Genomic DNA, 26632 nt, shown 5'->3' with positions numbered 1-26632 from the left:
TCTCAATCCTACTTATCCAATTTTCTTCTGAAGTCATATTTGAACATACTTCCACCTCTCCATTGGGCACAGAATTGTAAATTGTAACTGCTTATTTCAAGGAAAAAGGTTTTCCTTTGATTCACCCTCCAGAAGAGTAAAGGTCAGACTCCAATACAAGCAATCTGAGTGCCTTCAGATTGTCTGGCTACTTGTGCAGTCCCGAAACTGCCATAAATCAATCGTGAGCACTGCTGTGAGTACAAATGGTCTTGAGAAAAAATGTCTTGGATGCTGGAGACAGGGATTTTCCAGTGGGTGAGGGACCTTAGGAATAGGGTTGAAATTTGGAGGTATAAAGCTGGGTGGTTAGGGATTGCCCCTGATGTGTGCATGGCACCCAATTAAAGATGTATTTCCCTTACTACCCCCCATCTTTTTAATCATTTAAGGGATTTAAGCATCTCCAGCAAGATCTGCATTTATTACCCATTTCTGATTGTCCTTAAGAAAGTGATGTCAGGTGCCTTCTTCAACTGTTGCATTCCATTGAAGGTATATCCATTGTGCTTTAATGGACTTCATAAACTTTGACTCAGTAAAATTTGAAGGAATGGTGATTTATTTCTAAATCAAGATAGTGCTTTGGAACTTGTAGGTGGAAGTGTTCCTATAAGCCAGCAAACTCCTTTTTGGTGGTAGAGATCATTGGTTTGAAAAATACCCTTGAAAGAATCTTGACCAGCTACTGCAATACATCTGTAGATAGTGCCACTATGCACTGCTAATGCAGGGAGTAGACATTTAAAGTGCTGAATGGATGCCAGTAGAGGACTGTTTTGGCCTGGATGACGTTGAGCTTTTCTGGGTAGTATTGAAGCATCCGGCAGATAGAGAATTTTTCATCAAAATCCTGACTTCTGCCTTGCAGGTAATGCCCACACTTCTGAGAAGTCAGATGATAAATTATTTGTCTCTGAAATTCCAGCTTCAGAGTTACTGTTGTCACCAAAGTATTTAGGTGGTTGGTCTAGTTGAGTTTCTGGTCAGTAGTAATTCCAGGATGTTGATGCTAGTATAGTCAATTATGGTAATATCCTTGAGCATCAAGGAGAATTGATTAGATTCTCTTTAATTGCATCTGGTCATTTCTTCACACTTACGTGGCATGAATGTTATTCCCCAGTTATTACCCCAATCCTGAATGTTGTCCTGGATACATGTGGGCACTGACTGTTTAATAACATTCTCAACTCCTCAGATACTGAAACAATGTGTAATTAACTTCAAATGTCCTAGTTTCTGACTTTACTGGCCTTCCTAACAAGATAATGAAGCAGCTGGAGATGCTTAGATATCAACCACTACCTGGAGGAACTGCTGCAATGATGATATGGCCTCAAACAATGACAAACCTCTTCCTTTGTGTTAGGTATGATTCCAGACAGTGGAGACGTTTCTGCTGAGTTCATTGACTTCAGTTTTACCATGGCTACTTAGAACGTTATAGCGCAGTATGGGCCCTTCGGTTCTCATGCTGTGAAATTAATCTGATGCCCATTAAACCTACGCCGTTCCATTGTAATCCATATGTATGTCCAGTGGTAAGGCCGCACCTGGAGTATTTCATATAGTGTTGGTCACCGCATTATAGGAAGGATGTGGAAGCTTTGGAAATAGTTCAGAGGAGATTTACTAGGATGTTGCCTGGTATGGAAGGAAGGTCTTACAAGGAAAGGCTGAGGGAACTGAGGCTGTTTCGTTGGAGAGAAGAAGGTTGAGAAGTGACTTAATTGAGATGTATAAGATAATCCGAGGGTTAGATAGGGTGGACAGTAAGAGCCTTTTCCCTCGGATGGTGACGGATAACACAAGGGGACATAGCTTTAAATTGAGGGGGGATATATTTAGGACAGTTATCAGGGGTAGTTTCTTTACTCTGAGTAGTAGGGGTGTGGAACGGCCTGCCTCCATCAGTAATTGGATGGAGGCAACAAGTAAAAAAAGTTTTTTTTTATCTACTTGGGGAAATAAAGAAGTGTGTCTTAAAATATTTATGGAGCATTTACAGAAGTTATCTTTTTGTGTGCAATTACACATTCTAGACTTTGGCTGAAAGCATCACTTCTATTCAAGGAGGGTGTGTTGGAAAAGAGGGTTATGATGAAGTTTTGACTGCAACATATACAGGTAAGAAAATAGATTTTCCAGTTTTGAATTGGCTATAGTTTAGAGAAACAAAACATAATCTGTCGAACCTCCTCAATATCTAAATGTATTGGCTAACTGTTACTGAAACACATACAGCCAATCTGTTGGATTAAGTATTTGATCTCAGCTGGTCAACAGTGCAGTTGTTATCATTGTATCTGTTCTAGGGAAAGTATTCGCTATGGTTCCACTCATGATTAATGTTTCCAGAAAATATATGTATGTCAATGTTAATTAAAGACAGGATTGTGCTTTGCTATGATAGTCCAACCGTTAAAATAGTCTGCTAATATTCTGGCTAGGTTAATGCTGTCTAGGTCTTGACAACTGAGTTTGATGAAGGTCTTTTGCCCAAAACTTCGATCTTCCTGCTCCTCAGATGCTAGCTGACCTGCTGTGCTTTTCCAGCGCCACTCTAATCTTGACAACTGAGTTTGTGTCAGCTTAGTTAGTTCTACATGGTAAGGACTGTGGCAACAATTGTGATTAAACATGCAATTTCACTTGCAACTTACTTGGAGCATTAGAACACACTAATATCTTGTCTTGTTCTGCACAAACATTAATTTCAAAATATTGTGTTATATTCTATTACTGAAAAATGACAAGATTTATATGGCATCTTTACTGCAGTTAAACATGTCAAGGTGCTTCACAGGATCAGACAGAAATTAATACTGAGCCAAAGGTGGAGAGGTGGCTAAATTTAAGTATGACTATTTCAATTGATCAAAGGTCTAGGTTTTAATGGAAAGAGAGGTGAGGAGGTGAAAAGGAATTCCAGACCTTAAGGTCTAGCTTACTCAAAATACTATTGTCAATGTTAGGGTATAGCTTAATGGCCAGATATGAGGAGGTAGAGCTGTTAGAAGTATTCAAAACTAGGGAATACTAAAAAATACAGGGTAGACCATTTAGGACAGAGATGACGAGAAACTTCTTCACCCAGAGAGTGGTAGCTGTGTGGAATGCTCTGCCCCAGAGGGCAGTGGAGGCCCAGTCTCTGGATTCATTTAAGAAAGATAGAGCTCTCAAAGATAGTGGAATCAAGGGTTATGGAGATAAGGCAGGAAGCGGATACTGATTAGGAATGATCGGCCATGATCATATTGAATGGTGGTGCAGGCTCAAAGGGCTGAATGGCCTACTCCTGCACCTATTGTCTATTGTATAAGGAGGATGGAGACCAGTAAAAGCTTTATTAGAAATATTAGAATGAAAACCTTGCAATTAAACTTAATGGGCGATGAGCCAGTGTTGGTCACTGAATACAGTGGTGAATAGAATTAAAATTACCCTTATTGTAACACACACTCAAGTAAGAAGTTGACAAGTTGCCACTCATGGTGCCATCTTAGGCACAAAGGTACTGAAGTACAGATTCTGAAGTACAAATGCTTAGGGGAAAAAAAAATTCGAAAAATAAAGAAATAAAACACTCAGAATAACAGACCTTCTAACCCAGTCCATGCCAGCACCTAACCTATAGTCCGTGCTGGGCCTTGTCTCCAGGCCACGCCAGGCTTCATCTCTTGAGGCTGCCAGACTGTTCTGGAATAATCTCGAGGCCGGAAGTCCATGCTGGGCCAAGAGGTTGCCACACTGGACCAAGACTGCCATGGTGTTTGGAATTAGGTGTGAGTTATGATGTGGACAATCTGAGACAGTGCCTAGGGAGATATCGAATGTTGGCTAGGAAATGGAGTAGGTAGTGTTCAGTGTTTCCACTGTTGATAAAATGTAGGGAATGTTGGCTCAGGCAGAACAAGTCTGACAACATAAAGATGGAGGACATGTTTAAGGAGATGGAGATGTAGAGCAGGCAGTTGTCATTCTGCATTTGAAATCTAATGTGTTGTTTTTGAATGATATTGTCAAGAGGCAGTGTATAGATGATAAATATATGTAGATGAACAATAAGTCCTTGGGAACCTCCAAAGGTTTTACTCCAAGGTTTGAAGAGAAGTTGTTGGAGGATGTTCTGTGGTTACAGCTGAATTGGAAAGGCTGAGACCCAAGAACAGTATTTCAAAGACTACTCTAAAATGTGAAAAAGGATGATGTGATCTGCGTTGTCAGATACTTAGACAGGTTGACAATTGGGAAGGGATAGTACAACACAGTCAGAGCATGTAACCTTTGACTTTGGCTAGCATTGCAGGCAAAAATATGTTTGGAGATGTTAAAATATGGATTGCAGGAAGTTAGCCATAATAGATGACCAAATGTTTAATACTTTGGAAAGAAAAAGGAGGATTGATATGTAGTACTTTTGAAGAAAAGGTGACTCTAACAGATTCAGGAGGTTGGAAATGTCTCTGGTAACTGTGAGCACCAGATCTAGTGTCCAATTGGTGGATGGGAATAGAAGTTGAATGATCAGCAGTTTAATGAGAGTAGAGCTGAGAGCTAGCGATGGATCTCGGGGACAAAATGGCTATGGAGAAAGCATGAATGGATAAACAAGAAAAATATCTTGGTTCATCATAGGAGAAACTTGATGGGCACAGGGAAGAGAAAGACAGTCGAAGCAACTGAATGAATTCCTAATTTGCATGTGCATCTGTGTTCCATTTAAAACTTGTCACAATCCATCCTGAAGGAATGCACGATGTCACATTCATAAAGTGTTTTTAAAACAGTTTTGTGTTTTTCGTGTTTTTTTTTCAATCAAATGAAAGGGTAAAAATAACCAAAATAAAAGACCTACCCAATACACTTGTATACATTGTCTGCTGGATATTTGTTTTGTTTTTAAGATAAATATAGTGGAATTCAGTATGTAGTTTCAGGTTTACAACAAAATTGTTTTTATAATTTCAGTTGAAACCTAAAATTCTTAACATTCCGTGGCTGATATCATTTTTGATAAATTTAAGTTTTAAATTTTCTTTTCAGTATCATGCTTGCAAAGTGATTGTATGCATTTATATCATGAATGGTGTTTTAAGAATAACTGATGTCTTTTATGCTAATATTTGCTTTTCATATGTTTTGGTTTTTAGGCTGGGTGATGGGTCTAACAACTGAGCCAGTTCAGAGAGAGGTGGGGCCTTCTGATGATCTGAAGCTAAACCAGGAGATGCAGAATAAAGTCATGAATATCAGGTCTGAAATATTAGTGTAGTATTTAGAGGTCCTGTTCTTTGTTGCTAGAAGGTTCACTACTCCAATTGCTGGGACCTGTCAACCTGGTCCTTGAACATTAAAAAAAACTAAACTTTTTTTTTGCAAACACCACAGCATAAAGATACCATCTCCTTCCTGCAGCTTTAACAGTGGCTTCTCTATTAATGGTGCTGCTAAACGCTCGGCCTTTTGATTGAGCAGGCAGCCTTGTGAAACAGGATACCAGCCTCAATTGGACACTCGATCAGGGGGTAACCTCTTAATCGACTGTTGGCAAAATCCTATCCGGGATTCTATTATCTATCAGTGGGCTCAGGACCTGCTTCCAGTCATGACAGTGGGACCTCAGACTATCTTACAATATTCTGGCTATTATTTATTCCTCTACAGATTCTGCCTGACATGCGGAGTATTTCCAGCATTTTCATGGGATGTGGAGGTTGCTAGCTGGACTAGCATTCATTGCTAGTCCAGCCAGTAACTACTATGGCTGGTTGCCCTTGAAAAAGTCGCAGTGGTATATTTTCTTGAACCATGACAGTGCATTTAGTAGAGGTATACACACAATGCTTTTAAGATGGGAGTTTCAGGATGTTGAGCCAGTGATACTAAAGGAATGGTGATATACTTCTAAATCTGGATGATGATTGAGTTGGAGGGGAACTACTATAGTGGGGCTTTAAGTTGTAAACCAGCATTGGTTGAATCCTGGTTTCTATAACAGTGGTCTTTCATGATTGAAATTGAACTTGAATTTGGGAAACAAGGCAGGTTATTGTAAAACTGCAGTATAGAACCATGGTTATCCATCCTTTGTAGAACTGGAGATATCAATGTGGTGTTGCAGATTTCTACCGCCTCCAGTGAAGCACATATAAACATATATAAATCATTGGCTCTTCGGGTCTATTCTATCCATGCTAATACTTTAGAGAGTCATAGAATGGAAACAAAACCTTCAGTCCAGCCATGTTCCCAAACTAAACTAGTCCCACCTGCCTGCACTTGCCATATCCCTTCAAACTTTTCCTATTCATGAACTTAGCCAAATGGCTTTTAACCTGCATATACCACTTTCTCTTGCAATTCATTCTACATGCAAACCACTGTGTTTTAAAAAAAATGCCTCAGTGTTCTCTTTAAATCTTTGTCCTCTCACTTAAAAATATGCCCCCTTTACTATAATCCAGATTAAATCCCATAGACCTCAGTTAGAAATATTTATCCAGTTTTCCCCTAGTACAGATTGATTCTGCACTGTTTGATTTTAAAATGTACAATTGTCTTTGCCACATTGAATTTAGTGTCTCAGGCATTATATTTTCAAAAAAAAAACTTAACATGAATTTTGTTAACTAATTTCACTTGGTTTATAATTATTTTAAATTGATAGCTCTGTTGTGGTCTGTCTTTGTTTATTTCCACTTTCAAATGCCTATTTATTGCAGTATATAGACAACAAACATTGGTGTCACTGAATTGTTTAGAATGTTCCAGTAGGACAGCTGCCCTCTTTTATTAATATGCCCATGAATTGATTCACAAGTTCTTTAGAAACCTTTTACAGCTTTTAGGAAAGATGAAAAATTAGGATTTTTATTTGTGTACTTGTCTTAACGTTCAATGGGAATTTTCTGACTTTATTTTATCATTTTGGTATTCTAAATCACCGAATAAACTTTTTAAGTTCTTTTGGTTATTCATCAAACAGGTTAGGGTTACTTCAAACTTTAAATGATTCTCTGTCTAGTAACATTTATTCTTTCTTCTCAACTATTTTGTTGAGGATGATTTCACATCTCAAGCTGGCATTTGTTTGATTTTTATGCCAATGTTTACTCAACTATGACTAACTTTTAGAGATAGATGGAAGCTAGTAAACTAGGACATTTGTAACTCTGATAGGTGACAGAATTTGTTGTAACTTTCAGTAAAAGTATTAATTATTCCTTACCCACTTCTTTGAGGTGTTGTATACAGCTGATCATATAGCACCTATTTCTCCATTAGGGTAGAATTGGAGCAGTTACAAATGAAGGTACTTCAAGAGCGTGAGAAATACCAGCAGTCAGCACAATCGAGTGGTGCAGTTTCAGCAGTGCCTATATTTAGTGTAAATGACAAGTTTACTCTGAATCGTGATGATGCAAGCTACTGTCTCACCATGGAGGTGCAGACAGCTATTGACAATGTGCTACTACAGGTAAAAGAAACTGTATAAATGTTTAAGATTGTTACCCTGTTATAGATAAAAATCTGAGACATTTTGCTTTATTTATTTATGCTTGTGCTTATTCCATTGTTCGGTGCATTTCCAATGGCAATGACTCAACCATCGTCAATAAGTGTGGTTTGAGTTGAAGCAAAAGCTTTGGGGAATAATTATTCTTTTGATGCATTCTTTGTGGCAATACCTCCACAATCAGTACCCTATTCTCATGTAGATTTAGCATTCTTACAGTTCTGTCTCAATAAGTTCAACATTAAAAAGCCTCAACTTCTCTTTCAGCAGTAAAATTTGATTTTGATGTTTAGGCACTGAGCTTGATAATTTTGACCTCCTTGCTTATGTCTGTGCACAGAGTGATGTCCCAATAGATCTATTGGATGTGGACAAAAATTCAGCAGTGGTTAGCTTCAGTCGATGTGATGCAGAGGTAAGACGTAAATATAAGTTATTGCCAAGTTACTTCATTCTTAAAAAAAATTAATAAATTCAAACACTTACAGTTTGTTTTCTTATTTGCTGTAAATGCAGACATTGGGTTCTTATGACCAGACACATATTTCACTCTGAAAAATGAGACTTTATCCAAGTGGTAATTTTTACACATTGGTCACAAATCCAAATTCTGATCCCGCTTTGAATTCAGCTCAATGCATAGCAATATGTAGCTAGTAACATTTTATTGTAACTTGTTGACTGATCACACTCTGCATTCGAGAATGATGTTGCTATTGCAGAGGATGATGTTTATCTCTGTTAAGTGACATTTTGAACTGAAGTTTCATCATCCATCAGAACAATCGCTAATATCACATACCTAATTTTAGAAAATTAGCTCATTTACCTGGAAGTTTATTCTTTCTGAGTTGATTATAGGTTGGAGTCAGGCTGTAGGTTCCCAAGGCTAGTTTTGAGGTGGCAGATGCTCAGGCAACCAGCTTGGAAGTCCTGCGTACATTATTGAAATATGGTTGTGAAGTCTTCCAGATCTTAACCCTCACCCACCTCTAAGTTCTGTCAAACTCCCATGCCCCTCACTGTTTTGTATAGAACACTTTATTTATGAAGTAACAGTGCTAATTTTTTTTAAAAATGAGCATTTCAATCAGATTTTCAAAGCACGTTTTTGGAAAAACACTTCAAAGAAAGAGAAGTATATTACAAGCTCATAAAACTGTCAGTTAAACAAAGCTAGCTGTCCCCTTTGCAGCCATGCAAACGTTCTGCAGTTTGGAGTGAGTCTTGGTGTTCAGTCAGGCATTCATCATAAGACCATCTGGTAGGATAGGTGTCTGTCGAGCCTGCTTGTGATGAATGCTGGTGGACCTTCGAGATCCACTAATGGATTCAATGGAAAAAGATAAAAAGGATGCATCTAAACGTTCATCGGGTAAATGGAGCGATCCATACAACTGGTTACTGGGAAGCTTTTGATCAAATTAGGGTTAACAATAGTGAGAAAAACTTAAGGAATATACAAAGGTTATTAAGTAGGTAAAAGGGGAGTTTGGAAGGGTAGGAAATAAAGACCAATGCATTATAGAGGAGGAAATAGTAAAAGTTTTTAAAGGCACGTATTAGAATAGTTAGAGTGGGCAGGACTGCTCTGGATTTAAGGAGGAGATCTTATGCAATATAAAGATATGGTGACAGTATTGGCTCCCAGTATGTATGAGGAATCAGAAAATTACTTTTAATCCTGGCAATGTTTCTGGATCACAACCCAGACTTGGGCATTATCTGAATATGCATAATTCTTTCAGTGTGCTTGTCTCATGTTCTTTTGGATTCAAGATGAAGAAATGTCATGTCTTCGTCCCTCAGTTGTACTGCTGTCTTAATTGCTGGTTTTAAAAAAAATTAATCCAGTGAATTTAGTTCCTAGACTAATTTTTAACATTACTGCCACTGTTGTTTCAGAAAGGACCTAAACTTTCAGCCCTGTTAACTAAATATTTTGCAACAGTTTTCACAAAGTGACAAATATGAATATAGATTTACCACGGGAGGAATGTATGGTTATGAAGATAAAACTTCAGATTCTTGTAGTATTTCTTGTAAACTTCTGTAAAAGACCTCAACATATCTCTGAAAAAAGACTGTTATTCTAGATGATACGTAAGTACCAAGAGCCATTTGAGTATCTGAGAGTGAGAATAAAGGTTTCTAGACATTACTTTTCATGGATGGTTGTTGAGATGTGAGCTGCTGCAGCAGAAGGTCTTGAGGCAGAAAGCACGATGTCTTCTCAGGTGGAAAATGACATTTGAAACAGAAGTAACTTGCTGGTCTGTGGGTAAAGAGTGGGGAAGTAAGAACAGTTTAGTTGATTGTAGTATGGAGTTAACATCCAGAAAAAAATAGATCGAATAGCTTCTGCTTATGCTATAAAATTCTGAGGTAAGAAACACTCACCAGAGTCATTTCCTTAATATGACGTCTGAAAGATTATTGAAGTTAATTCGATGAAGAATTTGTGTTTGAAGACCACAAATATTTGTTCAAGCATTATTGTTCATTCCTTTATATTTGAAAATATATATATGAAAACATGTTGAATATTAGACTGTTTATTTCTAAATGATGTCAGTTGCCATCCACTCCCAGATATCAGGCAGGTGCCCTTTATTCAGCAGCCAGAAAATTTGAAAGAATTCTGAGGCAGAGCAGCCATCTTAACTACAAAGAGGAGTTGCAGCGTCCGCTTGTATGTCACTCAAACTTTGTAATGTATAAATTACTGAGCCTTCCATTCCTTAGCAGTGAGTCTTTGTGCATCAGCATTCAGTTATTGTAACATTCCCATTTTCCACAATTTCTTTATTATGTGTATTGACCGATCCTGGAAGTTGACTTCCAGTTGTTTAAAGTATAGCTGTGCTATTTACATGGCACAATTGTCTTTTTTTATATGTGTATTTCTGTAACCTTCATAAGTTCTTATTCTGTTTTTTCTTAATAGAATGGTAACTTTCTTCTGGCTACTTATCGATGCCAAGCAAATACTACTAGGTTGGAACTAAAGGTACTATAAATGGGTAAATACAATTCTTGTTGACAAAACTGCTGTATATTTCCTGCATTTTGATTTTGTTCCTACTTCTAGCATCAATAATGCTATACTCATGAAACACCACATTGTCCCTGGCCACCTGAATTTATTTTGCTAATCTGTTTGACTCTTTCATTCTTATTCCATAAGCCTGACAGATATGATCTTTGTATATCATCCAGCATTTTCCACTTTATTGAAGTGTTTTCTAAATAATTTCCAAATTATTGATTGATTGCTGGCTTCTGCTATAGTGCTTGCAATAATTCCTTTTACTTGTTTAGTTAATTGATGTCATTCAGAGCTCTGCAATCTGACTCCAGCAGGCCCCTTTTCCTGCTCATACCTGCGCTTGCTGACTCCTGGTCAAGTCACATAATTTAAAAAATCTTATTTATGTTATCAAAGCTTCTCCAGCCCACAACCCTCTGAGATAGCTGTGCTTCTCTAATTCTGATCTCTTTATTTGCTCTACGATTGGCAACTGTGCCTTCAATTGCCTCGAACTCAAGCTCTGGAATATTCTTGGCATACCTCTCCACCTCTTTGCAATGCTTTCTAACTTTGAGCTTCCTTTGAAATATACCTCTGACCATGCGTGTGGTTATTGCTGTAATATGGCTTTGTGGCTTCATGTTGTACTTTGCTTTGCTGCTCTGCAACACCATGGGAAATTATTACATTCAGGTTTAATATTGATATAAGTTGTTTTGGTGAATCCTCCAGAGGAATAGTCTCTCACAGTGGCAGTAAAAGGTACACATCCTAAATAGGTTATAAAATTTGGAAAGTAAGAAGGGGCAGCATGATGGCTCAGTGGTTAGCATTGCTGCCTCACAGCACCAGGGTCCCAGTTTCAATTCCAGCCTCGGACTGTCTGTGTGGAGTTTGCACATTCTCCCCGTGTCTGCGTGGGTTTCCTCTGGGCACTCTGGTTTCCTCCCACAATCCAAAGACGTGCAGGTTCGGTGAATTGGCCATGCGAAATTGCCCATAGTGCTAGGTGCATCAGCCAGAGATCTGGGTGGGTTATTCTTCGGAGGGTAGTTGTGGATTGGTTGGGCTGAAGGGCCTGTTTCCGCACTGTAGGGAATCTAATCTTAAAAAAAATACAATAATTTTTATTGGTAGGGTACACCATCCAGCGAACCAAGGCCACTATGCTATCATGCTTAATTGTGGCCTCAACTCCATTTATACCGCTTCCCATGCCCACCTCCCAATAATACTTAACTACCATCAATCAAAAAAAGTCTATCTAACTCTGCCTTGAATAAATTCTGCCCCTGCTGCTCTCTGGGGATGAGAATTCTATAGATCCGACTGCCCCACCTCAAAAAAAAACAAAAATAATCCCCAACTTTGGCTTTAAAAATTCAGGGTTCTCCAATTTTGAAATCAAGGCCCCTGCTTATCGAGACCAGAGAAGAGGACACATCCTCTCAGCATCCATTCTGTCAAATAGCTGTAGGCCCTGTTGAGTAAACCCTCTCTGACTGAGTTTCTTAATTAAGAGACCAAAACTGTACACCATTCTCCAGGTGTGATCTTACGGAAGCCCTGTATAGCTGTAACAATAGTTCCCTACTTTTATTCTCATTTCCCCCCCTTGCAATAAATGGCAACATTCCATTGCATTTCTGATGATATGATGTATCTGATTACTATTGTTTTGTGATTTGTGCACCAGGACACCCAGATCCCTCTATGCTGTAGAGTTCTGGAGTGTTTCTTGTTTTTATTCTTTCTGTCAAATGGATAAGTAAACATTTTCCCATATAATCCTCCTTCTGTCAGTTTGTTTTTCCACTCGTGTAGCTGGTTTAAATACCTTACCAGACTCTGTGCATTCTTGACATTTTACTTTCCTACTTTGCGCCATCAGCAATTTGGAAATTTGATCAGAGTGGCACAGTATTATTCCCCCAATAATGGCTCATGTAGTCTTCAACAATAAGTCTTTAATGTTTTTGCCCATTGTCATGGTGCTTAATGCAATTTTTACTTATCCATGGAATTTGAGTGTCACTGACCACGCCAGCACAGATTTCCTATCCCAAATTGTCTTTTGAGAAGGTGGTGATGAGCTCTGTAGAAGGAAATTTGAAACTAAGAAGTAGATATTTCCTTTTTGTACTCCTACATATTTGGCAATATGGCCCAGATGACTTGATCCCATGCAATGACTTAAAGCAAGCATAACATGTGATTCTGAGCTTAAAAAAAGGTTCATTCCCAATGCAACTAATGCCCTAAACGTGCACTTATAAGGCTTAAGCATGCTTTTTGGTATCAAAAATACAGTTATATTACTGAGTCAAATTATATAACTGTCTAGTTAACTAATTAAGCCAGGAGTGAGAAATCTGTTAATGGGTCAAACAACAGTGATCGACAGATTTGTGTTTAAAAATAATTTCATGTGGCATAGCACCAATCTATGTGGTAAGAACTACAAAAAGGAAATATGAAAATAAACTTGAAAGAGTGTTTGAATCACACAAACAACTGGACAATTCATATAAAAAGAGCTCCGGAACAATGAGGATCCATTGAAACTGGCGCTATTGACATTGAAATCAAGGAGATTATGAAATTGTTGACTTTTTCCATCAGTATTAACAGTTGGGGCAGTACTTTTCAGACAAGCCAAGGAAACTAATACAGAATTGAGAACAGGAATTCGCCAAAGTAAACATAAAGACAACAATAAAAAAAGGCACAAATAATGACCAATCACCTGGATTGAATTTCCGTTTCCAAATTTTAATGTAATTAGGGGGAAATCACACTGCATAGGACCCAAATATAATACTTTAGATTCTCTAGGTTTGGTATCCCTCCTTTTAAGATTGGAAGATTAAGTACACTATTCTACGATTTCTCAAGAATGAGAGGAGGAAACAATCAATTTTTTTGCCCAGTTAGTCTAATTTGTTCTTATTGGGAAATTATTAGATTCTAAGCACAATGGAGGTTGACTGAGCATCTTGAAAAATTTTCACCTGATCAGAAATACCTGTAAGATTATACTTTGTTGAGCTTTTGATGCAGTGAACTCAGGTAGTGGGTAAGAGAATGTCTTTAGATGTTATTTATGTGGATATCCAAAAGACATTTAATAAAGTCCCATCTAACAGCCTGTTAGCTACAGGTGAAGCTCATGGAATTGAAGGCAAAGTATTGTCCCAGTGAGGAGATTACGCAGCAGGAGACAGTGGACATACACTCTAATTGGCAGGATTCATGATGTGATCCTGATGAAGGGTTTATGCCTGAAACGTCACTCTCCTGCTCCTCAGATGCTGCCTGACCTCCTGTGCTTTTCCAGCACCACACTCTCGACTCTGATCTCCAGCATCTGCAATCCTCACTTTCTGCTAGGATCCATGATGTGTCAGATATGATTTGTGTTGATAGCTGAACTAAATTTGACAATGGCTTAAAATATAGGTGGTGGTATAAGCAGTGAAGATAGAAACATAAACTTACAGATACTTATAGATTAAATGAACTGTGGTAAATGAGTTTCATTGAAGACAGTTATGAGGTCATCCACTAAAAAGGATGGATAGATACTTTTCTAGAAATAGTAGAGATCACAAGGGACTTGGGGATTCGTTAATAGATCAATAACTATCATGAACAAACACAGGAAGTTATCAAAAGGTGATTTGACTACTGGTCTTTCTCTGGAGAAATCAAACCTACAAGGGAGTAGAAGTCATGCTTCAGCTATTCAGAATCCTGGATGACCAATTTGGGGAACTGAGATTAATACTGGTTACAGTACCCTCAGGAATGTATTAGCATTGCAAAATGCAGTGTGGATTTTTTAGTTTTATGTCTAGATCCAGAAGGGTTACTTTCATGGGGGATATTATACAATCTAAGGTTGATTCCCTGAAATTCAGAAGATCTTATTGAAGTTTATAAGACATTCAGGGGACAGATAGGATTTTTTTCCTGTTGGCTGAGAAGTTTAGGACTGGGACATGGTGGTTTGGGGAAAGGAGAATTGGTGGAAATTATCTAAAAAGTAGAGTTAGAACTTAGAAGCTTGAAATTGGGACAGTTCTGTTCTTAGAATCCCTACAGTACAGAAAGAGGGCATTTGATCCATCAAATCTGCACTGAACCTCCAAGGAGCATCCCATCCAGATGCATCACCCTCCCACCCTAACCCCATAATCCTGCATTTATCATGGCTAACACACCTAACCTGCACATCTTTGGACACCATGGGGAAATTTAGCAAGGCCAGTCCACCTAACCTGCACATCTTTGGACACTGGGAGAAAACCGGAGCACCAAGAGGAAACCCATGCAGACACAGGGAGAATGTATAAACTTCACACAGTCACCCAAGGCTAGAATCAAACCCAAGTCCCTGTTGCTGTGAGACAGCAGTGCTAACCACTGATCACTACGTGGGCATTACAAATTTGAAACTGTGTTCCACAGTTGTAAATTTTTGCTGGTTAATAGATCTCAGATTTATAATTACAAAGGTATTAAGGAATATGGACAAAAAGGTCTTTGAAGTTGGTTGCAATCAAATTCAATCCATCCAGTGGCTCTTCCCAAAGTTTCTATCTATATTCCCTTTCTAGCTTGTCACAACAAACTTTAAAAATATTGTTGTGGTTCTGTTCGCCGAGCTGGGAATTTGTGTTGCAGACGTTTCGTCCCCTGTCTAGGCGACATCCTCAGTGCTTGGGAGCCTCCTGTGAAGCACTTCTGTGATCTTTCCTCCGGCATTTATAGTGGTTTGTCTCTGCCGCTTCCGGTTGTCAGTTCCAGCTGTCTGTTGCAGTGGTCGATATATTGGGTCCAGGTCGATGTGCTTATTGATAGAATCTGTGGGATGAGTACCATGCCTCTAGGAATTCCCTGGCTGTTCTCTGTTTGGCTTGTCCTATAATAGTAGTGTTGTCCCAGTCAAGTTCATGTTGCTTGTCATCTGCGTGTGTGGCTACTAAGGATAGCTGGTCGTGTCGTTTCATGGCTAGTTGGTGTTCATGGATGCGGATCGTTGGCTGTCTTCCTGTTTGTCCTATGTAAAGTTTTGTGCAGTCCTTGCATGGGATTTTGTACACATTAGTTTTGCTCAAGCTGGGTATCGGGTCCTTCATTCTAGTGAGTTGTTGTCTGATTCAATCCACTATAAATGCCAGAGGAAAGATCACAGAAGCGCTTCACAGGAGACTCCCAAGCACAGGATGTCGCCTAGACAGGGGACGAAACGTCTGCAACACAAATTCCCAGCTCAGCGAACAGAACCACAACAACGAGCACCCGAGCTACAAATCTTCTCACAAACTTTGAAAACTTTAAAAATACTGGTTGTAAGAATGTCTAGGTTGGATCTGTACCTTTGCAACCTACAAAGGCCAATATATCTACAAACTGTTTGTTTGTAGATTTTCAGACTTTAATGTTCACATTTATGCCAGTTTTGAGTAAGTACTTAGTTTCAGATGAGAAATTAATTATTTTTGTCTCGTGGACACAAATGATACTAAGACACTTCTCAAAGATTGCAGCTGTCATTTTGTTTTTCTATCAAAGTATTTGTTTTAACAGCATTGTTATAATGTTATTTGGTCTTTGTGGAATTGCTGTTTCTGCTAATTGGCTTCTGCTTAAACATTTAAAAGTACATCATTGCTTATAAAGTGCTTTAAAACATTCTGAAATGGTGAAAGGTACTTTATAAAGCAAGGCTTCCTTCTTGCACAAGCCTTAATCTCCTTTAATAGGAATGAAAGACTCTAAATGGAAGGCAGTCTTTCTTGGAATATTGAATTAGATTTGTTCCATGTGTAAGGTTCAGGTAACCAATTTCAGATTTTGATTAAGTGAAAGGAAATTGAGAAAGTATAATTTTATACCAGAATATTTATTCTTCTAAAAGTACCACTGAATTATTTAAGATGAGACACTTGGAAACACATTTCTACTGAAGGTTACACAATTAGATTTTGTTTCTTCTCCACATTCTTAAAAATTATTGGAGACTTTAGCATCAATCTGTAGTAAGGTTCACCATGTAGTAGGAGTTTTAGCTTTGGTTTTAAAGACATTGTGTGCCTTTCCAGAGTGTTAATTTTCTGTTCTTTCTATAGATTCGTTCCATTGAAGGACAACATGGAACACTACAAGCCTATATTACCCCACGTCTCCAACCTAAAACCTGCCAGGTCCGTCAGTATCAGATCAAACCACTCTCACTTCATCAGAGGACACATGCTATTGATCATAACAGGTTGGTTAATGAAAGCAAATGCTGTGGGTGCTGGAAATCTGAAATAAAAATAAGTGCTGGAGAAACTCAGCTGGTCTGACAGCATCTATCAAGAGAAAATAAGTTAGCAATTCATCCAGAACAACTTGAGCGTGAGCAACATCTCAGCTTTTATGGTAGATAAATTATCTCTGAGTCAACATCATAATATGGATTCTGATTAAGTTTTTGAAATAATAGTTGAAATTGGGTTTCAAGTGTACTTGGAGATACAGTATTTTAATGTAATGTATTTTAATGTAACAGGCAGTATGCCTCAAGGATATATTGGCCTTTGTAAATTGCATAGACTTGGGTTATATTCCCTTAAATATAGAAGATCGAGGGTGATCTATTTGATGTGTTTAACATGACTAAATGAATCATAAGTTAGATAAACTGTTTCTTCTAGTGAAGAGGTGCAGAAAGCAGAGGCATTTAAACTGTTCAGAGATGATGTCAGAAGTACTTCTTCACAAGTTAATGTAAACCAGTCCTGAAGAAAGGTTAATACCCGAAACATTGACTTCTCCACCTCCTGATGCTGCCAGGCTTGCTGTGTTCTTCCAGGTTCCTGTTTGTGTACAGTATAAATCTGTAAATCTTTATCTGCACCTCACCTTCACCTTCAAACGATCTTAAGGCTAGATGAATATAACATTTCAAAAGATAAAATTTAATGGATTTTGTTTGGCAAGGATATTGAGAATTATGAAGCAAGGTGGATAAGTGGAGTTAGTATATGGATGAGCAATGATATTATAACGATTTATTCTTTCATTGGATGTGATGTCATTGACCAACATTTCTTGTTAATTTCTAAAAGTGCCCTTAAACTGAATGGCTTGCTGGGCCATTTCAGAGGGAGTTAAAAGTTAAGCCAGTTAGCTGTAAATCTAGAGTCAGGTATAAACCAGACTGGGTAATGATGGTAGATTTCCTTCCTGAAAGTGTGTTATTACACCAAATGAATTTTTAAGACCTTGAGAGTAATTTTGCCATGAAACTGAGATTAACATTATGTTCCAGATTTATTAATTGAATTTACATTCCACCCCCTACTCTGATTTGAGCCAGTGTCCCCAGAGCATTTAGAATCATGGAGTCACAAAAAAAGGCCATTCAACCCATTGTGCCCACGTTGATTTTTACAAAAGCCAACAGTTCTAATCCCGTTTTCCCGCAGTTTGCTTTAGCCTTGTATAGGCAAAAGTGAGGACTAAAATGCTGGAGACTAGAGTCAAGAGTGTGGAGCTGGAGAAACACAGCAGATCAGGCAGCATCCAAGGAGCAGGAAAATCGACATTTCGGGCAAAATCAGGATTCCTGATGAAGGGCTTTTGCCCGAAATGTTGATTTTCCTGCTCCTTGGATGCTGCCTGATCTGCTATGCTTTTGCAGCACCACACAGGAGATCTTCTACCCACAGCTTCGAACCTCATAGTCCGGGGACCCCGTACTACCTGGTTCTACCTCCTTCCCAAGATCCACAAGCCTGACCACCCTGGCCGACCCATTGTCTCAGCATGGTCCTGCCCCACTGAACTCATTTCTACCTATCTTGACACTGTCCTATCCCCCCTAGTCCAGGAACTCCCCACATACGTTAGAGACACCACCCACACCCTCCACCTCCTCCAAGACTTCCATTTCCCCGGCTCCCAACGCCTCATCTTCACCACGGATATCCAATCCCTCTACACCTCCATCCGCCATGACCAGGGCCTCCAAGCCCTCCATTTCTTCCTCTCCCAACGTCCCAACAGTACCCTTCCACCGATACTCATTCGTTTGGCCGAACCGGTCCTCACCCTTAACAATTTCTCCTTCGAATCCTCCCACTTCCTCCAGACCAAAGGGGTAGCCATGGGCACCCGTATGTGCCCCAACTATGCCTGTCTCTTTGTTGGCTACATAGAACAGTCGATCTTCTGTAATTACACCGGCACCACTCCCCACCTCTTCCTCTGCTACATTGATGACTGCATTGGTGCCACCTTGTGCTCTCGCGAGGAGGTTGAGCAATTCATCAACTTCACCAACACATTCCACCCTGACCTTAAATTTACCTGGACCATCTCTGACACCTCCCTCCCCTTCCTAGACCTCTCCATCTCCATTAATGACGACTGACTTGACATTTTTTACAAACCCACCAACTCCCACAACTACCTGGATTACACCTCTTCCCATCCCACCTCCTGCAAAAATGCCATCCCGTATTCCCAATTCCTCCGCCGTATCTGCTTCCAGGAGGACCAGTTCCACCACAGAACACACCAGATGGCTTCCTTTAGAGACCGCAATTTCCCTTCCCATGTGGTTAAAGATGCCCTCCAACGCATCTCGTCCACATCCCGCACCTCCAACCGTAACAAGGACAGAACGCCCCTGGTACTCACCTTCCAGCCTACCAACCTTCGCATAAACCAAATCATCCACCAACATTTCCGCCACCTCCAAACTGACCCCACCACCAGGGATATATTTCCCTCCCCACCCCTTTCCGTCTACCACAACGACCGTTCCCTCCGTGACTACCTGGTCAGGTCCATGCCCCCCTTCAACCCACCCTCCCATCCTGGCACCTTCCCCTGCTACTGTAGGAATTGCAAAACCTGCGCCCACACTTCCTCCCTCACCTCCATCCAAGGCCCTAAAGGAGCCTTCCACATCCATCAACGTTTTACCTGCACATCCACCAATATCATTTATTGTATCCGTTGCTCCCGATGCGGTCTCCTCTACATTGGGGAGACTGGACGCCTCCTCGCAGAGTGCTTTAGGGAACATCTCCTGGAAACCCGCACCAATCAACCACACTGCCTTGTGGCCCAACATTTCAACTCTCCCTCCCACTCTGCTGAGGACATGGAGGTCCTGGGCCTCCTTCACCGCTGCTCCCTCACCACCAGACGCCTGGAGGAAGAACGCCTCATCTTCCGCCTCGGAACCACTTCAACCCCAGGGCATCAATGTGAACTTCAACAGTTTCCTCATTTTCCCCTTTCCCCCACCTCACTGCAGTTCCAAACTTCCAGCTCCGCACTGTCCCCATGACTTGTCCTACCTGCCTATCTTCTTTTCCACCTATCCACTCCACCCTCTCCCCGCCCCGGACCTATCACCTTCATCCCCTCCCCCACTCACCTATTGTACTCTATGCTACTTTCTCCCCACCCCCACCCTCCTCTCACTTATCTCTCCACCCTTCAGGCTCTCTGCCTGTATTCCTGATGAAGGGCTTTTGCCCGAAACGTTGATTTTACTGCTCCTCAGATGCTGCCTGAACTGCTGTGCTCTTCCAGCACCACTAATCCAGAATCTGGTTTCCAGCATCTGCAGTCATTGTTTTTACCTACTTCAGTGGAGGACCACATTACCATGGGATTGGGGTCATGAGCGAAGCAGGATAGGAAGACCTATTCGAAGTGCTGGTATGGAATGCATTGTCTGCAATATCTGTTGGATAAAATGGGAAAATAACACAACTTGCTGCTGTCTGATCTGAAGCTTTGGTTTGAATGTAGCAGTTGGTCTTGGTAGCTTTGGGTTTGGATGTTGAAACATTGGATAGGGAATAGGATTTATGCAATAACTGAATATGGTGATTAATTAAGGACTACATTTTCGGTAAGAGAAATGGCAGGCAATGTCTAAAAGGACTTAACTAGAGCAAGAGAGAGACAATTAACATTTCAGGTTAATGACTTTCCTCAATACTGTGTTGTAGTTTGCAGTATATTTTAAAAGAACATTTCACAAACTGCATGCTTGCCTCCCTCAAAAGAAAGGAGAAACTGGCCAGAAATTTAAAGAGATAAAGCCATTGTAACTTTCCGTCATTATTTTGCCCTTTTTTATCTGTCTGTTCTCTGTACCTCAGGCCTGTGAATACACTGATACTCACAGGACAGTTCAGCTTTGCAGAAATTCATTCCTGGGTTGTCTTCTGTCTGCCTGAAGTACCAGATAAAGTTCCGGTCGGTGATAACGTCACATTTTACTTTCAGAACACATTTCTGGATACACAGTTGGAATGCTCCTACAAGTAAGAGAAATGACCCACTGACTGGATATCATTTTTTTGTTTAGTAATCTAAATGTTGAATATTTTAAATGAGCCATCCTTTTATTAGCTATTATGCAACTTAATTTTTCATTACGATTTATTAAACTGTTCAAATGCAGCTTGGTCAGAAATGAATTGTCTATTGTATAACCTAACTGTTCAGCATATTATAATATTGAAAAGAACCTAAACAAAATAAGCTTTTTGTTTAAAGGCTAGAATTAGAATACAAACAAGTTTTTCAGAGGTCTCATACTCAGGGCTTCAATGCACTCCTGAGTTATGCTATTGCTTTCACAATAATATAGATTAAAAACACTCTGGATCAGTGCAAATGCTGTGGTTTCACTTCACTTAGCTCTTAGAAACTAATCATTAGCAAGTAAACTTTTAAAATTGTACTAGATATTCTACATGAAATTAAAACTGAAATTTCCTCCTTCTGTTTTCACCTTTTAAGATGGTCCTTAAAATCTACCTTTTCAAAGCTTTTGTTCAGCAGCCCTTATGTCATTGCCTTTAGATCAATGTTAATATGTATCTGATTATATTCTCGTGCAGAGCCTTGAGACATGAAATTCCAAGAAAAGAACCAAACAAACACTTCCACAACGCTTTCATTGCCCTAGCTCATTGGTTCCCCCAACATTAAACTTCAGGTCCTCAATTGGACATGTTCCAGATTTGCTTGTGGCAGGAATGTGTCCCCGTGCCAACTGGTGGCAAAAAAAATGCAGGTTTCTGTTCCTGCTGTCATGACCATTTAAAATCTGTCCAGTTAATGGAAACAATATTGTGTATAACAAATTAATTAATTTGCATTCCTTTTTGGTCATCAGCATCATTGGGACTTGATTATTTTCATACATCCTATCTATTAAAACATGGTCCATGAGTAGCTGTAGAAGAAATTGTCTATATACTTATTAAGTCAGAATCACCTTGTTGCAGAACAGTAACAATGTTCGCGGAGTTAATCTTGTTTCTTTCCAATAAACTTGTTTTTGAGGATTACTTAATTATTTGCATATGCTTTTAGAAAAGGTGAAGGAACGTTTAAATCTGACAACATCTCGACTATTTCCATCCTGAAAGATATATTGACAAAAGAAGCTACAAAAAGAAAAATTAATCTCAACATCTCATATGGTGAGAACCAGCCCAAAATTTAAGATCCTAGAATTCCACTGTTTATGATCTGTCATTCCTGAGAAGTGTATCTTTTTTTTTGAAGATGTTAATGAGGAATCTATAAACTACACGTTAAAATTGATCCATCCCAAATTGGAACATCAGTTGCTTTTGGCCAAGAAAGTCCAGTTAATTGATGCTTTAAAGGTAAGTTGCAAAGATGAGCTGAGAAAATCAATTCATAAATGTATTGCTGCATTGTAGGCTTCCATTCCTCTTCAATAACCTCACAGCTGCCCCTTCTGTTATTATCAGCAATCTTCAATGGGCCTGCTTCATAATAATACACACAAAACCTTACAGCACTGAAGGAAGTCATTCACCTCCCTTATGCCTATGCCATAAAAGAACTATCCAATTATACTCAGTTTGGGATTTGATGGAGATGAATATGGTTGAGACTAGGTTATGGAAGAAATCTGAAAAGAAGAGAAGGAAACTGGGGATCAGAACATTTAGAGAATCAGCAGGTAGGGAGAGAGACTACTGAGTTGAGGTAGACTGAGCTGCATTTCCTGCAAGAGCAGCAACAGACACAATGTGACGGGGACCGTACTGTGAGAAGCAGCCAGTGAAGGTGTGGATGAAGTCTGGGTACTGTATTGTGGTTGACTATTGAAAGATTGTTTCCACTGCTGGGTGAATGAAGAGCAGAGAGTAATAATTCTCACAAGCACCAATACATGGAGGAAGGATATGAAGAACCAATTATTGCATTGGACCATAGTAATGCTATGGATTTGGGAGAGCAATAAAAGTCTCCTCCTTACAGTCCTTTTAAAGGACAAATATTTTGTTTACTGCAGAATTGGAAAACTTGGTTGAAGCAGGTTGCAATTAGTTTTCATGAATTTTGCAGAAGGGTCCTAAAACATGACCACCATCTCAAATGTTGCTGTCTGGAATCTAACACTCGGCATATTCCACTTTCTTATCACCCCTGCGCTAACTGACCTGTATTAATTCCCCATCTACCAGCATCTCAAGTACAAAATTATCAACAATGTTCACATTGATTTATGACCTTTGCATTCCTCATTTCTATAAACACCTTTGTAAATTGTGCATTCCTGTAACTTTGATCTCTTGTGTGTCTTGAGCTCCCTTCACCCTACCATAGCAAATCATGCTTATCTAGATGTAAGGTATTTGCGCTCCATATATGCCTGAATCTGATCTCTTTTATAATATTTCTAATGTTTGCTGCAACTCCATCTATATCACCTCCTTTAATAGCCACCTTAAAATTTATTGCTCTTCATTGACCACTTAATTATCTTTTTTATTCAATGCTGAGTTTTATCTGATTATACATTTGATTATGCTTTAAAGCAATTTTGTATCAGTTTCCTATATTAGAAATGTAATATCAAGCAAGTTATTAACAGCAATAGTAGAATGTAGAGGCTCGTTGTGATCAAGTATATGGTCTGAGGGATGATCCATCTTATTGCAGGAGCTGCAACTCTATGAAGGGAATGTGGATTTCCTAATACCTGAATACCGTTGCATTTTAGAGGAAGCTGATAATCTGCTGGAAGAGTATAAGAAACAACCTGCTCATTTGGAAAGATTATATGGCAAGTACTGTAACTAGCAAGCGGGGATAATATGAATGTTTGGCTACATAGAATAATGCTAATAGATGTCTATTTCAAGGTCATGATGATGAGGAGCAAACCCATCATTGCCAGACGTCGGGTGGGGATCTGTTTAAATATATCCAAGCATTGTCTAAATCTGATAGGGTGAATGTAGAAGCCTTTTTCATTTCATTTGTGAAAGTGGCTAAACAAATGAAGTTGCCACTGACCATGTGGGTTCTGTTTATCCAAACAAAGTTGGTAGGTAGAGCTTGTGAGGTAATTGCCTCACTATCAGAGGAGGTATCTGTGAGTATGAGAAGGTGAAGAAAGCCACCTACAGTGCATATGAGCTTGTACCAGAAGCCTACAGACGTTTTGGGAATCTAAGGAGGGACCCTCGTCAAATATACTTTTGAGTTTGAAAGGATCAAACAAGTAATTTTGATAGGTGGATAAGAGCATTAATCCACCTTAATGCTCTTATCATTAAGGGCTATGCTGAAGGAGGGCACCATGGAGGACTCGAGCAGTGAGGCAATATGGGCAGAACTCAGAAATAGGAAGGCTGCGGTAACAATGTTGGGGCTGTACTACAGGCCTCCCAACAATGAACTTGAAGTAGAGGTACAATTATGTAGAGAAATCATAGAAAGATGTAGGAGCAACAGGGTAGTGGTGATAGATTTTAATTTTCCCAACATTGACTGGGATTCACTTCATGTTAGAGCAGAATTTGTAAGGAGCATCCAGGAGGGTTTTCTAGAGCAGTATGTAAGTAGTCCAACTCGGGAAGGGGCCATATCGGACCTGGTATTAGGAAGTATCATATGTCTTTGCTATGTTGTAAATCTAAGATGCATCTTTATGTTCAAACTAATCCTTTTTTTCCTTCCTCAAATAGGCATGATAACTGATCTCTTCATAGATAAGTTCAAATTCAAAGGCACCAACGTGAAAACAAAGGTTCCCCTTTTGTTGGAGATTTTAGATAATTATGATCCAAAAAGTCTTATGGCTTTCTTTGATTCAGCCTAAAGAAAGTACGCAAAGCCTGTTTAAAAAGCAATGTAATTTCCTAACCAGGGTGGTTTTATAGTGATCAAATGTTATGATTTGAAGCAGTAGTGGAACAGACATTGTCTTCTTGATCAGAAGAATTATCATGCTGTTATAAAGTTATTTAAGGGATGAATTTCTCTAAATTGGCCATCTTGATTTCAGCAGATAATCTGGAAATCCTGGATATGTGGTTAAAAACAGCTTTAATATTATTGCATCAGATTTCCATGAATAGTCCCTTCGCTTTTAGCATGAGTGGGAGAACTGTTGTGATATGACCCCTCCATATACTGCAAAATAAACAAGGTGCTGTAATGTGTTGGAAATACTGATGTGAGTCTGCACATTTTTAAAATGCTAGTTGAGAGATAATTTTAAAACAACGTTTTGTCTGGAATTTTGAAACGACTGGGAAACATCCCATTCTTTTACATTTATCCAGAATGGAAGAATGCCCACAAAGCCCCTTTGCAACCTTCTACACCCACATATATATTCCACTGATTCACAAACCTGAATTTAGATTCAGGGTTCACACAACATTTGCTTGGACTTTTGGGAAATTGCCATTCAAAGGCAAGCATTCATTTTGAAAATAGACTGAGAATGCAGTAAACCTGGAATGAGATGGCAGTTTTTCCACCTGATTTCTTTATTAAATATAATTTTACTTGTATTTATAATTATATATTAAAGGATATATGTCTTCTTTTGGTAATAATGGGCATGGCATGATTTTCCTAATCTTTCTAAATAGCATTATTGCTTGTACCTGTTGTCATAAAATACCTGGAAAGACCTGACCTATTTTATTTTATGGTAATGTATTGACCCCTAGGATCTCAAATGCACTCAATTTTTGACATACTGGGTTAAAATAAAATACACACTTAATGTCATGTGCATAAAATAATCTTGTCAATATTGTATAAACTCTCAAAAGAATATCCAATTCTCTAACTGCATTTACGTATTGTTATGACAGTAACATCAACTTTTGCAAAGGTTTTAATGTTATTGTTCATTCCTGTCCTCAATTTTTGTTTAATTTCCAGAGCTACTAACTTCGTAACTGTTGAATGTGTAAGAGGAAATTTGTTGCAAGTACAATCCACTACACCTCTCCATTAGTATTATATTTAAGCAGATGTTTGAACTATGTTCCAACTTTTGTTATTTCATTTCACTGTTAGTCATTAATGTAGTGATTATAATGTAAATAGAATGGATTGTAAATATGGTGCTAAAAGTCTCAAGAATATTAAATTTGAATATATTCATCAAATTTCAATTGCAGCTATTAATCATTTTGGTACTACGTTTCTAAAATCACAAGCTTTCAAAGTGCTGCTCTTTCATCAGGTGACTTCTGACTATGAACACCCCGGTCCAACACCAGCATCTCCGCATCATGATTATCCAGCTTGCTGAGGCTGCTGCACTATGTTAAATTCTTATCTGTCCATCTAGCCAGAGGATTGTCTTCAGTGATTTCTCCTCTTGCTCTCGCACTGTTGCCTCTGGTGCCCCCGCAGGACAGGGCCCAGAATAGATCCTATTCATTCATTGGATGTGTGTGTTGCTGCCTAGGCCAGCATTTATTGCCCTCCCAATTGTCCAAAGGGCAGTCAACAGTTGCTGTGGGTCATATGGATCAAATTCTATAAATGCTGTGGTGTGAATTGTAACAGGTCCCCCGAATGTTACCCAGGTCTCTGGATTAACAGTCCAGTGATAATGCCATTTGGCTATTGCCTCCCTTAAATTTATGCTAAGTTCCCAACATCTCTCTTGACCCCAGCACACTTGGGGGATATGCAAGTGGGATTTCCCCTTGCCG

General features: G+C 39.2%; 1 protein-coding gene across 2 annotated transcripts in view; it reads left to right on the top strand.

Annotated features, from left to right (window-relative positions):
* bbs7 (Bardet-Biedl syndrome 7) overlaps positions 1 to 26077 on the top strand; it is a 43800-nt gene extending 17723 nt beyond the window's left edge. For both annotated transcript variants that reach the window (XM_060851353.1, XM_060851352.1), the window contains 11 exons: positions 2085 to 2169; positions 5196 to 5298; positions 7330 to 7522; positions 7902 to 7976; positions 10509 to 10571; positions 16727 to 16866; positions 20771 to 20935; positions 21996 to 22105; positions 22191 to 22294; positions 23604 to 23727; positions 24635 to 26077. In XM_060851353.1, the coding sequence (XP_060707336.1) occupies positions 2085 to 2169; positions 5196 to 5298; positions 7330 to 7522; positions 7902 to 7976; positions 10509 to 10571; positions 16727 to 16866; positions 20771 to 20935; positions 21996 to 22105; positions 22191 to 22294; positions 23604 to 23727; positions 24635 to 24768 (1296 nt within the window). In that variant the 3' untranslated portion in view covers positions 24769 to 26077. The remainder of the gene's footprint in view (positions 1 to 2084; positions 2170 to 5195; positions 5299 to 7329; positions 7523 to 7901; positions 7977 to 10508; positions 10572 to 16726; positions 16867 to 20770; positions 20936 to 21995; positions 22106 to 22190; positions 22295 to 23603; positions 23728 to 24634) is intronic.
* The last annotated feature ends 555 nt before the right edge of the window (positions 26078 to 26632 follow it).

Source organism: Hemiscyllium ocellatum, chromosome 36, assembly GCF_020745735.1.
Source record: "Hemiscyllium ocellatum isolate sHemOce1 chromosome 36, sHemOce1.pat.X.cur, whole genome shotgun sequence".
NCBI lineage: Eukaryota > Metazoa > Chordata > Chondrichthyes > Orectolobiformes > Hemiscylliidae > Hemiscyllium > Hemiscyllium ocellatum.
The sequence above is the reverse complement of the archived record's forward strand: the minus strand, read 5'-3'. Positions and strand labels throughout refer to the sequence as shown.